This window comes from Macaca mulatta, chromosome X (genome assembly GCF_049350105.2).
Source record: "Macaca mulatta isolate MMU2019108-1 chromosome X, T2T-MMU8v2.0, whole genome shotgun sequence".
In the NCBI taxonomy this organism is placed as follows: Eukaryota; Metazoa; Chordata; class Mammalia; order Primates; family Cercopithecidae; genus Macaca; species Macaca mulatta.
The window spans coordinates 21,152,909-21,169,234 of NC_133426.1; the positions used below are offsets into that span (position 1 = coordinate 21,152,909).

General features: G+C 36.8%; 1 protein-coding gene across 8 annotated transcripts in view; it reads left to right on the plus strand.

Moving 5' to 3' along the window:
* Positions 1-16,326, plus strand: part of CNKSR2 (connector enhancer of kinase suppressor of Ras 2) — a 284,738-nt gene that overhangs the window by 42,331 nt on the left and 226,081 nt on the right. For all 8 annotated transcript variants that reach the window (XM_001086538.5, XM_002806163.4, XM_028842224.2 and 5 more), the window contains exon 2: positions 15,544-15,707. In XM_001086538.5, coding sequence (XP_001086538.1) covers positions 15,544-15,707 — 164 coding nt within the window. The remainder of the gene's footprint in view (positions 1-15,543; positions 15,708-16,326) is intronic.

Below are 16,326 nucleotides of genomic sequence, written 5' to 3' on the forward strand. Positions count from 1 at the left end.
AATTTACTTCATAGGTGAAAAGAAATTATTTGGCTTTTAATTTCATTATGCTATGCTACAAATTGATTCTGATGTATAAAACAAAACAAAAAATTGAATATCACCACTTACATTATTTTTAGGAAACATAATCAGAAATGACTGTAGTTGTATAAATGTGGGATTCTTTTTATCCTAACATTAAATCCTTACTTGTGACAAGATACTAAAATTCATAGCTTTATTTTAACTTTAATATTCAATAAAAGTAATGATAGTTTAGTGATTAGATGCAAAGTACATGTTGACTGAGTATTTAAATTAGCCCAGCATTTTAGAACACGTTTTAAGAGTCAAAAAATTCTAAAGCACCAAAGGATTTTGTTTTTTTTTGTGTGTGTGTGTGTGTTTGACTCTGTAAACTTATTGAGTAGTTAATAATGCTGACATTCATTTGTAGTGGGCAAATGTGTGTGTGTGTGTGTGTGTGTGTGTGTGTGTGTGTGTGTGTGTGTGTGTGGATTTGAAATGATGAATAAGATTTGTTTTGTATTAGGGAAGGATCACAGGAGATATATTGAGATTAAGTTTAATAGTAGATGGTACCCTTTGTTTCTGCAGTACTTTTATGCTAAAATTTTCTTTTGTGGAAATTATTTCAGTCATATTTAATAAGATGCATATGTCTGAATTAATATGATCGGCTATACCTTTATTACTATACAGTTTTTTCTAGAATTACCATTTTTGAAGGTAATTTACCTTTTACCACATTTTTCTGTTGATTTTGAATTCTTATTCAGGAGACAATGGATATAGTTGTAAATAATGTATGAAGTAAGTTCTACTTGTAGATCTTTTCCTTAACTTCCTTTACTAAGAGGAGAGTAAGAGGAATTTTAGATAGTCATAGAGGAATAAAATGTCCAAAGAAAGAACATGTGTAGAAAAGCTTCAACTCGCATAGCTAAAATAGTGAACCAAGTGAAGGTGCTAAGCAGGGAGATTAACTCCTACCAAAGATGATTGTTTCTGCGGCAAAAGGCAAACTGGCCACAAGACACTGTTCTACACATTGAAACTGGAGAAGAGTTTTTCAGAACACGAGTCTGAACACAGCCTTCAGTCGTGGTGGTCTTCTTTCAATGCCTTATATTCTCCCTCCTATCTCCAAGCTGTTGAGTCCTTGCTGTTTTCAGAGTCTAATACTCTTTCCTCTCTCTTTGGCTAGTTAACTCCCAGTCATCTCTAGATGTCAGTTCTTGCCACACTTCTCCCAGAAAACTTACCCCTGATCTCTCTGATGTGGTCAAATCACCATATTATGGGCTCTTAGAGCACCATGCCAGGTACCTTTACTTTCCTTCTATTACTTGTTAGGGTTGTTTGTGTGATTACTTACTTAACATGATTCTCTCTCAATAAACTGTTACCTCAGTGAAAGCAGGGGCCATGTCCGTTTCTGCTCACTTTTCTTCTTTATTCCATAGAATAATGCCTGGCTCAAAAATAGGCATTCAACAAACATTTGTTCAGTTAATAAATAAAAGTTGGTATCAGGAATTAGAAAAGCATTGAGACGAGCATCCTGATACTAGGGACAAGAAGGGAGGCATTCCTTAGGAAAATCATATAGAAGTCTGTGTTGTAGAAGAATTAAGAACAGGCAGTTATTGACTTTGGAACCTAGTTTAAATCTAAAAATATCAGGAGCATTAGGGAATCCTGGGACTGAGATAAGCCAAGATTAGATGTGTCCTCAGAAGTAAAGTTGGATCAACAAGTTTTGCCCTTTACAATGGCAAGTCTCTAGCATTGTTCTCATTACTACTTCCTCTTACCTCCCACCTGGAAAACTGTCTCCTCTTGCCCGTGGGCAAGTCCTCTTTGGAGAAGATAGTTTCTCCCAGCACCTTGGCAAAGATGACTGACTAATTCTTCATGACACTAATTACTTTAAAATTCATCTAGATGTCATTTAGATACAAAATTCTTTTTTCCCTTGATATGTCTAGCATACAATTTTCAGCATGTCCTCACTCAATATTTCTTAGATATTAAATGAAAATATTTAAAAAGATAACCGTATTAAGTCCCATCATGATTAGGCAATTTTTTCATGATGAATTAAGATTGGGTAAGACATCATACTGATGACTTCTAGGTAGAATATACTAAATTTAGCAAATCATTGCCACCAGTGATTTTTTTGTATTCAATAGAAAAGAAAATTGTATTTCTATTAGAGAAGTTTGATTACACATAGATAGACATAGCATTTGTAATCATATATATAATGGTAACTTACAGCTGTGGCTTTCACATACCCATATGCCTCCCAAAATACTTAGGTCTAATTAAAATTTGAAAGGAGCAAATTTAGGCTATTTAAGGTTAATCTGTTGCTTAATTTGTACTTCTTCTTATACTAAAATATAGATAATACAAAATTTGCCATTTTATTTTAACAATTGCATTTTTAAGTGTAAAATGCACATATCATCAAATGTACTATCTTAACCATCTTTAAGTGTACAGTTCACTGGCAGTAAGTACATTAACACTTTTGTACTACTGACCTCAGCATCCATTCACAGAATTCTTTTCATCTTGCAAAACTGAAAATCTTCATTAAACAACAATCCCTATTATCCCTCCTTTCAGCCTCTGGCAGCCCCATTCTACTTTCTGTCTCTGAATTTGATGGCTGCATGACAACTGCTTGCCTCATATAAGTGGAATCATACAGTTTCTGTCCTTTTGTGAATGGCTTATTTCAGCTAGCATAATGTCTTCAGGGTTGATCCATGCAGTACCATGTATCAGCACTTTCTTTTTAAGGCTGAATAAAAATGTATACACATTTTAAAACATATATACAACATTTTTAAAAATTTTTAATTTTTATGGGTACATAGTAGGTGTGTATATATGGGATACATGAGATGTTTTGATACAGGCATGCAATGTGAAATGATCACATCATGGAGAATGGGGTATCCATCCCTCAAGCATTTATCCTTAGTGTCACAAACAATATAACTATATTATTTTAGTTATAATAAAATGTACAATTAAATTATTCACTGTAGTCACTCGGTTGTGCTGTCAAATAGTAGAACTTACTCATTCTTTCTAAATATATTTTCATATGTATTAACCTTTTCCACCTGCCCCTCACCTCCCCCCACCACTGCCCTTCCCACCGTTTGGTAATCATCCTTCTACTCTGTTTAATTTTTAGATCCCATAAATAAGTGAGAACATTTGATGTTAGTCTTTCTGTGCCTAGCTTATTTCACTTGATGTAATGATCTCCAGTTCCAACCATGTTGTTGCAAATGACAGGATCTCATTCTTTTTTTATGGCTGAATATTACTCCATTATGTATATGTACCACATTTTCTTTATTCATCTGTTGATGGACACAGGTTGTTTCAAAATCTTGGCTATTGTGAACGGAACTGCGACAAACTGCAGAATTGCAACAAATCCCTATCAAAATACCAATGACATTCTTCACAGAAATATAAAAAAAAAACCATCCTAAAATTTATATGGAACCACAAAAGACCCAGAATAGCCACTGGGTCTTCTGGGACCCAGTGCAGATATCTCATTGATATCCTGATTTCCTTTATTTGGGGTATATACCCAGCAGTAGGATTGCTGGATCATGTGGTAGCTCTATTTTTAGTTTTTTGAGGAACCACTAAACTATTCTCCATAGTTGTTGTACTAATTTACATTCCCACCAACAGTATATGAGGGTTCCCTTTTCTCCACATCCTCACTAGGATTTGTTATTGCTTGTATTTTGGATATAAGCCATTTTAACTGGGGTGAGATGCTATCTCATTATAGTTTTTCTTTGCACTTCTGTGATGATCAGTGATGCTGAATACCTTTTCATATGCCTTATGGCCATTTGTATGTCTTTTGAGAACTGCCTATTCAAATCTTTTGCCCATTCTTAACCAGATTGTTAGATTTTTTTTCCTATAGAGTTGTTTGAGCTCCTTACATATTCTGGTTATTAATCCCTTGTCAGATGTGTAGCTTGCAAATATTTTCTCCCATTTTGTGGGTTGTCTCTTCACTTTGTTGACTGTTTCCTTTGCTGTGCAGAAGCCTTTTAACTTATGTGACCCCATTTGTTCATTTTTGCTTTGGTTGCCTGTGATTGTGGGGTTTTACTCAAGAAATCTTTGCCAAGACCAATGTCCTGGAGAGTTTCTGCAATGTTTTCTGGTAGTAGTTTCATAGTTTGAAGTCTTAGATTTAAGTCTTTAATCAATTTTGAATTTTGTATACAGCAGGAGATACAGATCTAGTTTCATTCTTCTGCCCATGGATATCCAGTTTTCCCAGAACCATTTATTAAAGAGACTGGCCTTCTCCAGTGTATGTCCTTGGCACTTTTGTCAAAAATGAGTACACTGTGGGTGTGTGGATTTGTTTCTGTGTTCTCTATTCTGTTCCACCGGTCTCTGTGTGTTTTTATGCCAGTACCATGCTATCTTGTTTACTATACCTCAGTAGTACAATTTGAAGTCAGGTGTGTGATTCCTCCAGTTGTGTTCTTTTTGCTTAGGATAGCTTTGGCTATTCTGGATCTTTTGTGGTTCCATATAAATTTTAGGATTTTTTTTTCTATTTCTGTGAAGAATGTCATTGGTATTTTGATAGGGATTGCTTTGAATCTGTAGATTGCTTTGAGTAGTATGGACATTTTAACAATATTGATTCTTCCAATTGATTAACATGAAATATCTTTCCCTTTTTTTCGTGGTCTCTTCCATTTCTTGCATCAATGTTTTATAGTTTTCATTGTAGAGATTTTTCACTTCTTTGGTTAAGTTGATTCCTAGGTGTTTAACTTTATATGGGGCTATTATAAATTAAATTACTTTATTTTCTCTTTCAGGTTGTTGACTGTTGGAATGTAGAAATGCTACTGATTTTTGTGTATTAATTTTGTATCCTGCAACTTTACTGAATTTATCACTTCTAATAGTTTTTTTGTGGATTCTTTAGGTTTTTCTAAATATAAGATCATCTCATCAGCAAATAAGAATAATTTGACTTCTTTCTTTCCAATTTGGATGCTGTTTATTTATTTCTCTTGCCTGGCTGCTCTAGCTAGGACTTCCAACACTATGTTGAATAATGATGGTGGCAGTGGGCATCCTTGTCGTGTTCCAGATCTTGAAGGAAAGGCTTTCAGTTTTTCCCTATTCAGTATGATACTAGCTGTGGGACTGCCATATATGGCTTTTATTATGTTAAGGTTTGTTCCTTCTATACTCAGTTTTTTGAGGGTTTTTATCATGCAGGGAAGTTGAATTTTATCAAATGCTTTTTCAGCATCAAATGAAATGATCAGATGGTTTTTGTTCATTATTCTGTAGATATGATGTATCACATTGATTGATTTGCATATGTTGAACAATTCTTGCATCCCAGGGATAAATACTTGGTCATGATGAATTATGGTTTTAAAGTATTTAATATTACTGTATTCGGCTTGCTAGTATTTTGTTGAGTTTTTTTGCATCAATATTCATGGGATATATTGGCCTGTAGTTTTCTTTTTTCAATGTGTCTTTGGTTTTGGTGTCAGGGTAATACTGGCCTCGTGGAATGAGTTTGGCCGTATTGTCTTCTATTTTTCAAAATAGTTTGGGTCAGATTTGTATTAGTTCTCCTTTAAATATTTGGTAGAATTCACCTGTGAAGCCATCAGCTCCCAGGCTTTTCTTTACTGTGAGACTTTTTATTATGGCTTCAATCTCGTTACTTGTTATTAGCATATTCAAGTTTTGGATTTCTTTATGTTTCAATCTTGGTAGGTTCTTTTTGTCTAGAAATTTGCTCATTTCTTCAAGATTTTCCAGTTTATTGGCATGTAGTTTCTCATAGTAGCCACTAATGATCCTTTGAATTTCTGCAGTATCAAGTGTAATGTGTCCATTTTTACCTCTGATTTTATTTATTTGGGTCTTCTTTCTTATTTTCTTAGTCTAGCCAAAGGTTTGTCAATTTTGTTTAACTTTTCAAAATGCCAATTTTTTCTTTTATTGCTCTTTTATATTGCTTCATTTCAATTTCATTTGTTTATGGTCTTTATTATTTCTTCTAGTATTTTGGGTTTGGTTTGCTCTCTTTTCTGGTTCTTTAAGATGCATTGTTGGGTTGTTTATTTGAAGTTTTTCTTCTTTTTTGATGTAAGCACATATAGCTATAAATTTCCCTCTTAGTACTGCTTTTGCTGTATCCCATAGGTTTTTGTATGTTGTGTTTTCATTATCATTTGTTTCAAGAAATTTTTCAATTTCCTTCCTACTTTCTTCATTGATCCACTGGTCATTTTGGAATGTATTGTTCAGTTTTCATGTATTTGTATAGTTTCCAAAATTCCTCTTGTCATCAATTTCTAATTTTATGCTTTTTGTAGTCAAAGAAGATGCTTGAGAGTATTTTCGGTTTTTTGAATGTTTTAAGGCTTGTTTTGTAACCTAACGTGGTCTGTCCTTGAGAATGATCCTTTTGCTGAGGAAAAGAATGTGTCTTCTGCAGTCTTTGGATGAAATATTCTGTACATATCTGTTAGGTCTATTTGTTTTATAGTGTAGATAAAGTCCAATGTTTCTTGGTTAATTTCTGTCTGGAATATCTGTCAAATGCCGAAAGTGGGGTGTTGAAGTCTTCAGCTATTATTGTACTGGGGACTCTCTGTCTCTTTAGCTTCATTGATACTTGCTTTTATATCTGAGTTCTCCAGTGCTGGTTGCATATATATTTGAAATTCTCTTGTTGAATTGACCCATTTATGATTCTATTATTTTGCCTCTTTGTATAGATTTTGTCTTGAAATCTATTTTTCCTGATATGAGTATAGCTACTCCTGCTCTTTTTGGGTTTCAATTGGCATGGAATATCTTTTCCATTCCTTTATTATCACTCTATTTGTGTCTTTATAGGTGAAGTACGTTTCTTTATAGGCAACAGTTCACTGTGTTTTGTTTTGTTTTTAAATTTACGCATCCACTCTATGACTTTTTATTGGAGAGTTTAGTCCATTTATATTCAGTGTTACTGTTGATAAGTAAAGACTTCCTCCTGCCATTTTGTTATTTGTTTTCTGGCCGTTTTGTGGTCTTCTCTTCCTTCTTTCTTTCTGTTCTATCTTCCTTTTAGTGAAAGTGATTTTCCCCATTTGAAATGATTTAGTTTCTTGGTTTGAGGTTCCCATGAGCCTTGCAAATACTATCTTAATAACCATTATTTTAAGCTCATGAGGACTTAACCCTGTTTGTGCTAACAAACAAACAAGCAAAAAGAAAACTAATAAAAACTGTATGCCTCAACTTCATACTCCCACTATTTAACTTTTCGTTGTTTCTATTTAGATCTTATTGTGCTGTCTATGTCTTGACAAGCTGTCGTAGTTTTTATTTTTGATTGGTTCATTGTTTAGTCTTTCTACTGATAAAAGGAGTTTACACACCACAATTACAGTGTTATAATATTCTGTGTTTTTTGTGTGGTTATTATTGCCAGTGAGTTTTTTGCCTTTAAATGACTAGTTATTGCTCATAATGTCCTTTTCTTTCTGATTGAAGTACTTCCTTTAGCATTTACTGCAGGGCAGGTCTCATGTTGATGAAATATCATGACTTTTGTTTGGGAACATCTTTATTTCTCCCTCATGTTTGAAGAATATTTTTGCGTTTATGCTCTTTTAGGGTAAAAGATTTTTTCTTTGGCACTTTAAATATGTCATGCTACTCTCTGCTGGCCTGTAAGTTTTCCACTGAAAACTCTCATTAGATGTATTGGAGCTCCATTGTATGTTGTTTGTTTGTGTTCTCTTGTTGATTTGAGGATCCTTTATCCTTGACTCTTTTGGAATTTGATTATTGAATGCCTTGAGGTAGTCTTCTTTGGGCTAATTCTGCTTGGTGTTCTATAACCTTCTTGTACTTAGGTATTGATATATTTCTCTAGGTTTGGGAAGTTCTCTGTTATTATTCCTTTCGATAAACCTTCTACCACTGACTTCTTCCTCTTCCTCCTGATTAAGGGCAATAACACTTAGATATTCCCTTTTGAGGTACCTGTAGGCATGGGTTATTGTTTTTTATTCTTTTTTTAAATCTCCTCTGACTGTATTTTCAAATAGCCAGTCTTCAAGCTCATCAATTCTTTCTTCTGCTTGACCAAATCTGCTGTTAAAAGACTCTGATGCATTTTTCAGTATGACAATTGCATTTTTCACCTCCAGTATTTCTTCTGGATTCTTTTAAATTATTTTAATCTCTTTGTTAAATTTATCTGATAGAATTCTGAATTCTTTCTCTGCATTATCTTGAAATTTCTTTAAGTTTCCTCAAAATAGCTATTTTGAATTCTCTACATGAAATGTCACATATCTTTTGTTTCTCCAGGATTGGCACCTGGTGCCTATTTCGTTCATTTGATAAGATTATGTTTTCCCGAATTGTCCTAATACTCATAGATGTTCATCTGTTGCTGGGCATTGAAAAGTTAGGAATTTATTATAGTTTTTGCAGCCAAGACTTGTTTGTACCCATCCTTCTTGGGAAGGCATTCCAGATATTTGAAAGGACTTAGGTGTTATGATCTAAGCTGTACCTGCTTCAGGGAGCACCCCAAGCCCAGTGATGCTGTGGTTCTTATAGACTCATAGAGGCCTTCTTGATGATCTTGGACAAGATCTGGGATAATTCTCTGGACTACCTGGCAGAGACTTTTGTTCTCTTCCCTTACTGTCTCCCAAATAAACAGTCTCTCACTCTGTTGTGAACCACCTGGGGCTGTGGGTAGAGTGAGACAAGCACCCTTGTGGCCACCACCACCGTGACTATGCTGGGTCATACCTGAAGCCAACATAGCACTACGTGTTGCTCAAGGCCTGCTTTAACCCCTCCCTGGCTACTGCCTATGTTCTCTCAAGACCCTGGGGCTCTACAGTAAGCAAATGCCAAAGCCAACGGGCTTGTGTTCTTCCCTTCAGGGCAGCAATTTTCCCCAGGCCCTGGGTGGGTCCAGAGGTGCTGTCTGGGAGCCAGGGACTAGCATTTAAAACCTTAGAAGTGCACCTGTTGTTCTGTTGTACTGCGGCTGATCTGACACTCAAACCACAAGATGTAGTTCTTCCCACTCTTCTCTCCCCTTTCCAAAGGCAGAGGAACCCCCTCCCTCCATGGCCACCATCACCACGAAACCACAGTGAGTACTGCCAAACTACCACTGCTGTTTCCTTAAGACCCAAGGTCTCTTCAATTAGCTTGTACCAAATGCTGCCTGGCCTGGGCCTCACCCTTCAAGGACAGTGGGCTCCCCTCTGGCCCAGGGCAGGTCCAGAAATGTCATCCATCTAAGAGCCAAGTCCTAGAATTGTAGACCCCAAGAACCTGCTTTGTTCTCTACCCCCCTATGCATGAGCTGGTACCTAAGGTACAAGACAAAGTCCCCTTTCCTTTTCCCTCTGCTTTTTTGAAGCACAAGGAATTGTGCCCTGTAGTCAACCACAGCTGCAAATGTGCTGGGTCTTACCTGAAGCCAACAAGTCTCACAGTCTCACACAGGACCCTTGATGTAGTACTTGGGTATCATTGCTGCTTATTCAGGGCCCAAGGGCTCTTCAGTTAGCTGGTGATGAATGGTGCCAGGATAGGGTCATTCCCTTCTGGACAAGGGTATGTCTAGGAATGTCATCCAGGAGCTTGGGCCTGGAAAGGGGCCCTCATGACTCTGACTGGGCCAAGCTAGTATCCAAGATGCAGGATAAAGTCTTCCCCACTCTTCCCTTTTTTTCTCTTCAAGCGGAAGGAAGGAGTCTCTTTTGGAGCCATGAGCTGTAAAGCCTGGAGTTAGGGAAGGGATAATACCAGCACTCTCTTGGCCACTCTGGCTGGTGTTTTAGTATGTTGCATGTCACCCCTATCCACTGTCTCTGGGCCCTGTTCAGCATTAGGACTCTCCTAGGATTTGCAGTCTTTGTGGTCTAGACTGTGTTTCAAGTTCATTTATTAAATCCTCAGAGCACTTTAGCCCATGGTGGCAAGGTTTGTGGGAACTCATGTTCCAACTGCCAGGACTGACGATTCCGCTCTGGCTAGGGCTGGTTTAAATGTTCCCTCTGTGGGTGGGTATCAGCTGAGTTTGGTCTTGTTTTCCTTTCTGCTCTATCAGGACAGCAGTAAGTTCAATGCCTCACAAATTGCTGTGCTCTCCCTCCAGCACAAAGGAACACTCTAGTAACCACCCTACCACTGCCTGGGCTTGAGGGAGGTATGGCATCACTGCTTAAGACTTTTTTTTTAATTTTTTTTTTTTTTTAGGTTTTCAGTGTCTTTTTCAGCGATACGAAGTTAAAACCGGGTACTGTGAATGCTCACCTGATTTTTGGTTCCTATGAGGGTGCTTTTTTGTGTAGATAATTATTAAATTGGTGTCCTTGTCAGAGGCTAGGGAAGGCAATTAGTGGAGCCTTCTGTTCTACCATCTTGCTCCACCTCCTCCAACATTTTCTTTGTCTACTTATACATCAGTGGACACTTGGGTTGCTTCCACCTCTTGCCTATTGTGAATAATGCTTTTATGAACATAGGTGTACAACTATCTCTTCAAATATCTGCTTTCATTTTGTTTGGGTATATACCCTGAAGTGGAATTGCTGAATTCTATGGTAATCTTTTTTTTTATATATTTTTTTCTTTGTTTTTTGGAGAGTAGTTTTATTAGCTCGGGATATAATGGGATCATCACTAGGAGGGCAGGGTATTCCACTGGTTACCATGTGCAGCTGTCTGGGGAGCATGATAAAATTCAGTCCAGGGTTCTGTGCTGGGGAGCAGGGCCTTAAAAAGAAGGCAAATTGTCCAGGGAAGTAGTAGCTGTGAGGGTCATGGCTGGTCTGCTCCACTCTACTGCACTGAATCTCCTGATGCTTTTCAGGCTCCTGTCCATCCTGCAACTGTATAGGGCAATGGACCATCTGGCCTAAAATTTTATCCTCAAGTTTGATGTAGGCCAGGCATTTCTGCTTCTTTCCACTGGACTTGACTTTGCACTCAGAATTCTTCTTCCAGAAACTTGTATACTGGAGCTTAAATTCTAGCCTCACAAAGGTTCCTGCTGGGAAGAGTGTATCCATAGCACTGCTCATATTGGTCTCCCTGAAGCCTCACTGCATAAGTGGATGCTTATGGAATTTCCCCAGGGCACCTGCAGGCCCTGCTCCTAGGCCCTTAGGAGCTCAGCCCTGCCTAATCCCGTGGTGCCCAGCCATAGGGCCAGCAGGATCAGCAGCTACTGCATGGGTTTCCCTCAGTCACCCTGGACCTTCCTTCCTGCGCCTTCAAGAAATTTCCTAACCTTCACCGTGGCTAAATCTTGGCCTCAGCTGTCAGTCTCTTCCTGGTCTCCTCCCCACATCCCTGCCCCTGATGCTCTTTCCTACTGTGGGGGCCTATTTTCACTTATGTACTTATTTTCTCCCTGGAATTATAAACCCTGTTGATAGATTGTAACATCCTTAAAGCCAGCAAAGATAAACATGTTTCTATCTTCATGATAATCAGTTATTATTTGGTCTACAATACAACGTAACATTTTTTAAATGTATTTTCAGCCTTACTGTAAGAAACAGTCCAATGGGAACTTATAGTTGTGTTTATCAAAAGAGTTTGTTGAAGGTGTTGTTTATTACATTACACAAGGATTTCTTCCCACAAGAAATCCTTTTTGCTGACTTTAGTGTCAAAAATGGATGGGCATGTTTGAGGTGGTGGATATTCCAATTACCCTGTTTTGATCATTATACTTCACATGAATGTATCAGAATATCACATGTATCTCATAAGTATATACAATTATTATATATCAATTTAAGAAAAAACTGGATGGACTTCTCTGAGAAACTGGCTTGCTGTTATCTAATGAATGTTTTAAACTATTAGTATTTTTCATTTGTATGAATTTTTTATATTTTCATTATTCTGGCTCCCACTTTATGACTAACCATATCTTCCTTTAACCATATTTTTCTCATCTACTTTCAATTTGTATTGCCCTCCTGAATTGTGTGTGTGTAAACAATATACTTAAATGCCTTTTCATGCAAAGCATAATTTAAATAAAAACATATTAAACAAAGACCTTAACGTTTTAAATGGAAAATAGAAAAACATTTTTGGTATAATGACTTTTGGTATGGTACAAACAAACAGTCTATAGGTTTGGAAACCATCCTTTCCATTCCTCCCTCACTCCTAATTCTGCATAGTCTTTAAGAGCATGGATTTAGAGTCAGATGGACTTGGGTTTAGACCTTGCCTTACCATTTATAAGCTGTGGGATCCCAGGCATGGTCCCTAAATTTAAATTTTTTTATCTGTAAAATCAAGATAATGATATACAGTTCATAAATAATAGAAGGTATTACTATTATTCAGCATCAGTTCTTCTATATAGAATTGATATAAAACTATTGAAAGTGTAGCCTTTTTCAAAATAAATTAGGACAGAGTAAATGAGAACAGTTCCAGAAGAAAATTATCCTTCCTTTTAAAATTTTATTTTGTTTCCTTGAGAATCCTTGTGAAAACAAATCATATACTACTTGTTATAGAGCAACTACTTGCTTGTAGGAGGATGACTGTTAAGGATGCCTTTGAAGAACATAAAGAACAGGGGTTTCTCAAGTCAACATGTATTATATTGGTTTCAGTGGTATCTAAAAACTATTTGCAATGTTTCCCCTTTCATTCATTCAAATGCAACTTCAGATTGAATGCCATCTGGGTACTCTACACAGTATTGAATTCATCAAGAGTATGCTAGCATGGACTTTAGTCCTTGGTAGTTTTAATTTTTTTTCTGGTAGGTCTAGAAGAGTGTGATTTCATTAGCCAATGTTCTATGTTATTCTTATTTTTCATTTTAATAACTGTATGTTTCTATCTCCATTTACTCATTTATTTTTGCAAGGGTATGAATACACTTTATTGTTGAGATGTGTTTTTTTTTTTTTTTTTGGTCTTGAGATGGTGTGATATAGTCAAAGTAGGTTAGATTTTGGATCCTCTGGGACCAGGTTTCAATTCTTGGTTTTCCTGTCAGTTACTTACTGTGTACACTTAGAGAGTTACCTAGTCTCACTGACCTTTAGTTTCTTCACTTCTGAAATTGGTATAACAGTAGTCTCTTTGACACTACTTGGCATCTCTCTGTTTACTCCCATCCTCACCATTATCCTGTAATCTTCTAAAGGAATATTCTACATGCAAGGCCGTCACTTTCTCATTTCCCAGTCACTGCTCAATCCCGTAGTCTGTCTGGCTTCTCTTTGCATTATTCTAATACTGTTCTGGCTAAAATCATTGATAATCTCTTAACTCTCAGAGTGCTTTAGTCCTTATCTTACTAGAATGCTGTGCTGCATTTAACATTTGTCTGTCATGCCTTCCTTATTATTACCTTGTCCTCTGATCCATTTTTGTTTTCATTCTTAGATGCTGCTTTGTCTGATCAACCCTCAAGTTTTATGGACCACTATACCTTTCACCCTATACAGTTGAGGGAGATTGGTTCCAGGAACCCCCACAGATACCAAACTCTGCAAATGCTCATGTCCCTTATATAAAATGGTATGGTATTTGGATATAACCTATGAAATCCTCCTGTATACTTTAAATAATCTCTAGGTTACATATAATACCTAATACAAGTACTGCATTCCTTGAGGTCTGTGTCTTATTTACCCTTTTATCTCCAGCATTCACAGCAGTGTCTGACAAATAATTCCTTCATTTTTCCCCTTGTTCCTGACTTTGGAGTCTTCCTTTTAAAATATAAATCCTGTTTAGCTATGTGGCACTGTAATTAGTACCAACTCCATTTAGGTATTCAGCACATATTTGTAATGGTATCAATTTACATGTGTATTTTATTTACAAATATCTCAGTGAACTCTCACACAGATCCATAATGTTGTCTTATAGTTATTAGGCAGGGAGTCCCTCATCTTACTCACAGACTATTAATCTACCTGCATCTACATCCTGCATCTATCTGCTCCTTCCCTCCTTTTTCAATAGAGATGTACAGTTCTTATCGACATTTAAATATCTTCAAGTCTTAGCATCTTTAAGAAAGAAAAACAAACTCGATATCCTCTTATTTTTTTCTTCTCTTATGTAGCCTGACTGCTTTGAAGATTCCTCAACTCATTCGGTGCTGGCTTATTGCCATCACTGTGAAAACAACTCTCAGGAATGTCACTAGTGACTTTCACGTTGCTATATCCAGTGAGAACATTTCAGCCCTCAGCAGTATACACATACTAATGGAGAATGAAAGAAAAAGCAGGTTGTATAGAGAGGCTACAAAGTAATTCTAGTTACTTTAAGGAAGTTTGAGAATATAGTAAAGACATCTGTGGCCTTATACTAGACCCTGTCAGGGATCACAGTGCTTTTAGGACTGACTCATTTTCTTTCTCAATGGCTGCATAATCTCTCTGTTTGGAAACTTGACTTCCTTTTGTACATCTTTTCTAATTTCGTCTCTGTTTTTTTCTATTTTTTTATAATTTCAGCTCCTCCATAACTTCAGCTGGAATGTAGCCCATTATAGCCTCTGGTCTCCCTCCTTGACATAATGAGGACCTCTTAGTTTCAGCTAATTGCCTCATTTTCTTGGTATTCTTTACTTAAATTTCTAGAGCGTTAGTTTTATTAGTCCAGTTCATCATTTGTATCAAGCCACTTCACAGATGATTGAAACCGACTCAATCTATAGCCTAGCCAATCACGTATGAATTGCCCCGTGTAATCCTGATTTCTACTTTTAGATTTGAGTAAAATCCAAATTATAATGGATTAAGGAATGCATCACAGGTGAGGAAATAAGGGTAAGGGCTTGAATCCAAAGAGGGTGACAGACTAGTGAGGAGCACACATGATCAGTGAAATCAAAATAAGGATTTTGTGTTTTGTTTTAAGATGGCAGAGATTTGAACATAGAATGAGTCAATTAATAGAAAATAGTTGAAACAAAGAGAATTTAATTTTTTAGTTACTGAAGTCATCTTAAGGTGGCAGGAGATGGGACTACAGAGTACAGATAGATAGATTAGCTTTAAATAGGAAAGACACCTCTTCCTCTGAAGTGGGGTTTAAATAAGAAAGTAAGAAGGTGATGCACATAAATTTAAAAATAGGGGAACCTGCCTGTTGGCATACTTTATGAAATAGTCAGCAAGGAGAACTGCACAGACGTGAGATAAAGATTTCCAGTACGTGCTGAGGAAAATTCAACTAGGTACCTGACAACTATGAGTATGATGACGTGATTTTCTTTTTCACCATAGCCCATATGTAGGTTAAGAAAGGGTGAAGGATTTGGCTAGTTCAGAGTTAAAATGAACTTAATTTGTGACATGGTAGCACTAATGCTTGCTTCTCCCACCCTTCACGTTTGTTTGGTTTGGCCATGTTTTCATTGTGGTCTTTCATACTTGTATTTTGTAGGTCTTGATGACTGTTTGCAGCAGTATATTAAGAACTTTGAGAGGGAGAAGATCAGTGGGGACCAGCTGCTGCGCATTACACATCAGGAGCTAGAAGATCTGGGGGTCAGCCGCATTGGTCATCAGGAACTGATCTTGGAAGCAGTTGACCTTCTGTGTGCATTGGTAAGGACATAAAACTGGTGAAGAGGGAAACTTCCCTTTTCTTCTTTTGTTACTTTTCCCTTTTTTCTTCTCTTCTTTTGATAATTGAAATGCAAATAGAAGGAAAAAACCCTGATTCTCAACCAACTGGACCTGATATTTTCTTCCTTCCTTAAATTTTTATGATGTTAGTGCCAAATAACCATTCCCTGTTTGTAACATCTTTTATAACAGTAAGAGTTGGGTATATCAAAACCTTAAGTCCAGAGTGTATGTCTCATAAACAGGACTCTTCATAGATGAACCTCTCATGTGCTAGGCTCTCACACTTTGAGAAAGGAAAGAATATTGATGGTTGACAGTGTTATATACATACAGTCTAGACATTTGAAGTTTGACCTATGAACAAGGCTCTGCTGACCTAAACCTACTTAAAAGCATGGCATCAGAAATAGATGTCTAGACCACTTCTAAGTTTGAACCATGTAGCTGTGGTGAATCCTTTCAGATGCTGAGCTTTAATCCCTGTACAGTTCTGGGTTTAAGCACCAGGTTTAAAGTCATGTCATTTGGATGCTTCATTATGTGATTGAGCTCTTCTGGAAGTTAACGCGGAAAATAAATTTAAACACCAACTTTT